At 38.1% G+C, this 4,664-nt stretch overlaps 1 protein-coding gene across 1 annotated transcript; it reads right to left on the bottom strand.

Annotated features, from left to right (window-relative positions):
* Positions 1–942: 942 nt before the first annotated feature.
* Positions 943–1,490, bottom strand: LOC118660567 (60S ribosomal protein L24-like). The gene has a single exon (XM_036318144.1). The coding sequence runs from the start codon at positions 1,453–1,455 to the stop codon at positions 982–984; it is 474 nt and encodes a 157-aa protein (XP_036174037.1). The 5' UTR covers positions 1,456–1,490; the 3' UTR covers positions 943–981.
* Between the last annotated feature and the right edge of the window lie 3,174 nt (positions 1,491–4,664).

Below are 4,664 nucleotides of genomic sequence, written 5' to 3'. Positions count from 1 at the left end.
AGCCGCATGTGGCTCGCCTGCCCCAGTTTGCCAACCATGGGCCTAAGCCATTAGTAGGACATTTCCCAAAGGCTCCAAGGCTGCCAGAGGGATGTCTCACTGCCAGCTGAGGCCCAATCCCTCAGGGAGTGGGCCTAAGCCATCAGTTTGGACATCCTGCAAGGGGTCCCGGACTGTGAGAGGGTGCAGGTGGAGCTGAGGGACCTCCCCACCCTCCCAAATGCATGGATTTTCATGCATTGGACCTCTAGTTTATTGTAAATTCTTTGTAGAAAAGAAAGACCATGTCTCATTAAATATATGTATATATATATATGTTTTTTTTCAGCCTTTAGCATGGTGGCTTGAACATGGGAGAAATGTGTGAATGATTTACAATAAGATACTACTACTATATACAGGATGTAATACTGGCCAGTGTGGTGCTTACATAAACAAATAAGACACCTTACCTGCACCCTATAACCTTAAAATAAAGCCACCTGAATTTCATTGGTAAATAGCAAAAGACACAATTAAATAGGAGTGCATGACAAATGACAAAATCACATGAAATATTGTCAATTAACTTCATTTTACTTCACTGTCTTCATTAACATTTCCAATTAAATAACTTATTTTACTTTCTAAGAACTTAAGTTATAAAGCAAAAAGAAATAATTATATGACAAAAGCTTAGCAAGTTGGTGAAGCTGTTTCCTGTTCCTAATCATTTCTTTTCTAATAAACTTAAAAACTTTTAAAACTTCATTACCTTTTAATTTAATTCATCAACCGCTTATTGTATTCCTACTAGGTATAAAAAAATACCAGACTCTTTAAAATTCTTAATGTAAAATATAGTAGCAGCTGATGTAGAATAAATAATTGACATGGAAAAAGAATAAGTAAATATAATTTTATTTATCCTATTTTTTTTTTTTTTTTTTTTTTTTTTTTTAGTTATAGTCAGGTCTTTATTTAAGAATCTCATCTGCCAACTTAGCGTTTTCCACCAACACGGGGAGCAGAAACCTTCACAGGCTTCACAATCTTTTGCTTAGGTGCTGCCTTTGTGGGAGCCTTAGCAGCAGCCATTGCTGTCTTTTTGGATGCTTGCTTAGCCTTTTTTGCTTCCTTGGCAGCCCTGATAGCTTGTTCTCGCTGAGCTTTCCTAACTTCAGGCTTCTGGTTCCTCTTGGCCATTATATCAGCAAGAGATGCACCAGTGATGGCCCTCTGGAATTTGACTGTACGGCGGGTTCTTTTCTTTTGGATTTCTTCCGACTGTCCCTTTTTGTGCTTCCTCCTGTAGAGCACGGTCCAGTTTATCTGCTGAGGGTTCCTCTTGGACAGGAATGCCGACTCCCTTTTTGCATTAAGAAACTGGAAAACCTTCCCGTCGTTCCTGGCATAGCGCCGCCCGTGTCCGGGGTAGATCTTGTACCCACTGAAGCTGCACAGCTCGACCTTCATGCTGCGGCCGCCGGAGAGCAGGAAAGAGGGTGAAGAAGAGCTATTTATCCTTTTTCTTAAAACTATTCTTATAAAACTATTAATGATATCTAATGTGTTGATCTCAATTAGGTCGAATGTATTAATTTCTTTCCTCCCTCCCTCCCTCCCTTCCTTCCTTCCTTCCTTCCTTCCTTCCTTCCTTCCTTCCTTCCTTCCTTCCTTCCTTCCTTCCTTCCTCCCTCTCTTTCTTTCTAAAAAAGTCTCGTGTGTAACTAAATAATATGTAGTGTCTAATAACAACAACATTTTTAACTGTCTTGTTAATTCTCAAAGAAGCAAAAGGAAAATGATTTTTTTGTCATTTAAACCTAAGCTGTCTACCAGTATATCAAATATTTTAATAAAAAATGTATAGAAAAATATATGTATGTAAGTCAATGTGCTTTCCACTATTAAAAAGAAGAGTGTTATCTAAATAAATTCAATGTTCAGTGGAATGATTGGCTGCAGTAAGTGTCTGTGGAAGAGAAACTATTTGTACACGCCATGTAAACAGCACAGGAGGGGAGAAAATATGCTTATATCCAAATGCTTTAGCTGAACAAATGCCAACCTTAATCGAAGAAAAATATCAAAAACCCAGCTATATTTTTAAAATTTGGAGACCAAATATTTTGAACCTGAATCTTTCTTTTTTTCTAGATTCTGAATTCTTCTAATTTTTATCTTTAGATTTTATGATCATGAGACACTGAACTGATTCTTTCCATGTTGAGAAAAAAATGTGGCAGCATTTTTGAAATTCTCATTATTTAAGAATGTTAATTCAAAATTGTCATGCTATGATTGGTTTAGCCATAATTAGCTTGCACTTGATAATATGGATGCAGTTTGAATAAAAAGGCTGCAGATATTCTCCATTATAATAAATGAAAGGGGGATTGCCATAGAAATAGTAGTATTTAAAAGTACTTAGCTTGAGCAATGCAATTAAATTATTATAGTGTTGCTCTGTAATGAGATAGGGAATTTTTTCCCCTTAGTATATAGGTCTATATGGAGACAAAGGGCAAAATAAGTGAGAAATGTGGTTCAATTGACCCTGGAAAGGAGAAGTTATTTCATATGTCGGTAGAGGTTTAAAACCCATTTGCCATGCATTCTTGTTATTGCATTTTAATTATAGTGAGTACACATATGCTGACAGTGCATGAGATCATATTTGTTAAATGGACCTCAACTTATGCAGCACTCATCAGAAAGCCTCCGGGACTACACAACACATAGCCTTTGTTATGCTTGCCAAGTAAAGGACAGCTCTATTAGGTATTATTTCAAGGATAAGAATATGAACTAAGGAAGTAGATTTAAAAACTCTAAATAATTAGAAAAGAAGCAGACCTAACCATTCTCTTCAAAAGAAAAGTAGATAGGTTACATAATTTTCAAGGGCAATAAATCACAATAGTCATTTGATGGTAGACATCTTTAATATCTACATAAATATAAACGTCACACAATGGAAAATGTCATGCAGGATATTCACATTTACTAAAGAGAGTTCAGTTTCAGTTTAAGAGAGAATTAGGCTAATGAGATCAAAGTTGAGGACTAAATCTCTGTGTGGACCAGTCAGCTCTGCTCTGTTCTAAAGCCACACACTGCCCTGCTATCCCCAAGTAACTTCCACAGCTGTTGCTCACAAAACAAGCATTTAAAACTGGGAACTGCTAAAAAATGTGCCTTAAGGCCTGGCAGGCGTGGCTCAGTGGTTGAGCATTGACCTTTGAACCAGGAAGTCATGGTTCCATTCTAGTTCAGGGATCAGGACACATGCCCTGGTTGTGGGCTGGATCCCCAGTGTAAGGCATGCAAGAGGCAGCCCGTCAGTGATTCTCTCTGATCACTGATGTTTCTATCTCTCATGCTCTCTCCCTTCCTCTCTGAAATAAAAAAAAATAAAAAAAATAAAAAAAAAAATAAAAAAGATGTGCCTTATCAATGAGGCCTGCTTAGTATTCCTTGATTGACAGGGTCAGGAGAATTATTTTTATATGCGATAGGTTAAACTGTTTTGTTTCCACTTAGAGTAATGCCATAGAGAATGGATAGGCCATGAGTCCAGAATTATTCCAAGGTTATTGGTGTTGGTGGTGATATATTCTGTTTCTTATTATGAACTATTTTAGATATTCACAAAGTTGTAAGGAGTGATTCAATGGACATCTATGTACCTTTCAGGTAGGTTAAGGCATAATGCATTACAAATACAGTTAAAGCCCTCTATTGTCACACTCCACACGTCCCCAGATACCTAGTCTCTATTTGAAAATTTTATGCTACTGCATAAATGCACTGCCAAACAATAAACAAGTCATATTATTTCAAAATTTACTAAAATTTAAGTCACATTTTATTTTCTCTGTGAAGATCCTGTGTTTATTATTTTTTATGAGTTTTTCCTGATTCATACAGCTCTAATTTGCAGTGGTATATAACATACCATCCAATGCTTATTTCAGTTGGAATTTATTGATTTGCTTCACCATGGGTAGTTAGTTTTTCCCTGTTCCTCCCCACCCCCCAACTCCCTCAGCTTTTTATTGTTCTAAACAAGGCTCAAGGGTGCATATTAGAACCACCCCTGAGCTGTTTATTCTCTTTTGGCCACTTCAGAGGTAATCCTGGCTCAGCAGGCTGGACTTCTACCAACTGCATTGATTCTGGTTTGGTTAATGGGAAGTGCCAGCATGAATTCCAAGAGTAGAAGGCAAGAGGGAATAGGTTAAGTATTTTTCAAAGTTATATTTAAAAGATATTGTTAAATGCACAAATCATTCATTTACAGCTTGATGAATTTTTACAAAGGGATTGGGCCTAAGCTGGTAGTTGGACGTCCCTCTCACAATCTGGGATCCCTCACTCCTTACCACCTGCATGCTCGCTCTTTACTGCTTGGCTTGCTGCTCCTTAGCACTTCTGCAGGGGCGGGAGAGGCTCCTGCCACCACAGCTGCACTGGCTAGCCATGAGCCCGGCTTTTAGCTGAGTGACCACTCCCCCTGTGGGGGTGCACTGACTACCAGGGCACAGCTCCCGTGTTGAACATCTTCCCCCTGGTGGTCAGTGCATGTCATAGCAATTTGTCATTCTGGTCATTCTGCTGTAATGGTCACTTAGGCTTTTATTATATAGATTAATAAAAGGGATATTAGGATCCATATCTGA

This window comes from Myotis myotis, unplaced genomic scaffold (genome assembly GCF_014108235.1).
Source record: "Myotis myotis isolate mMyoMyo1 unplaced genomic scaffold, mMyoMyo1.p scaffold_m19_p_7, whole genome shotgun sequence".
Taxonomy (NCBI): Eukaryota; Metazoa; Chordata; class Mammalia; order Chiroptera; family Vespertilionidae; genus Myotis; species Myotis myotis.
This window is presented reverse-complemented; position numbering and strand designations above follow the sequence as displayed.

What these genes read in the sequence shown, in the direction of transcription:
- LOC118660567 (XM_036318144.1), bottom strand. Translation starts at nt 1,455, where the DNA reads ATGAAGGTCGAGCTGTGCAGCTTCAGTGGGTACAAGATCTACCCCGGA.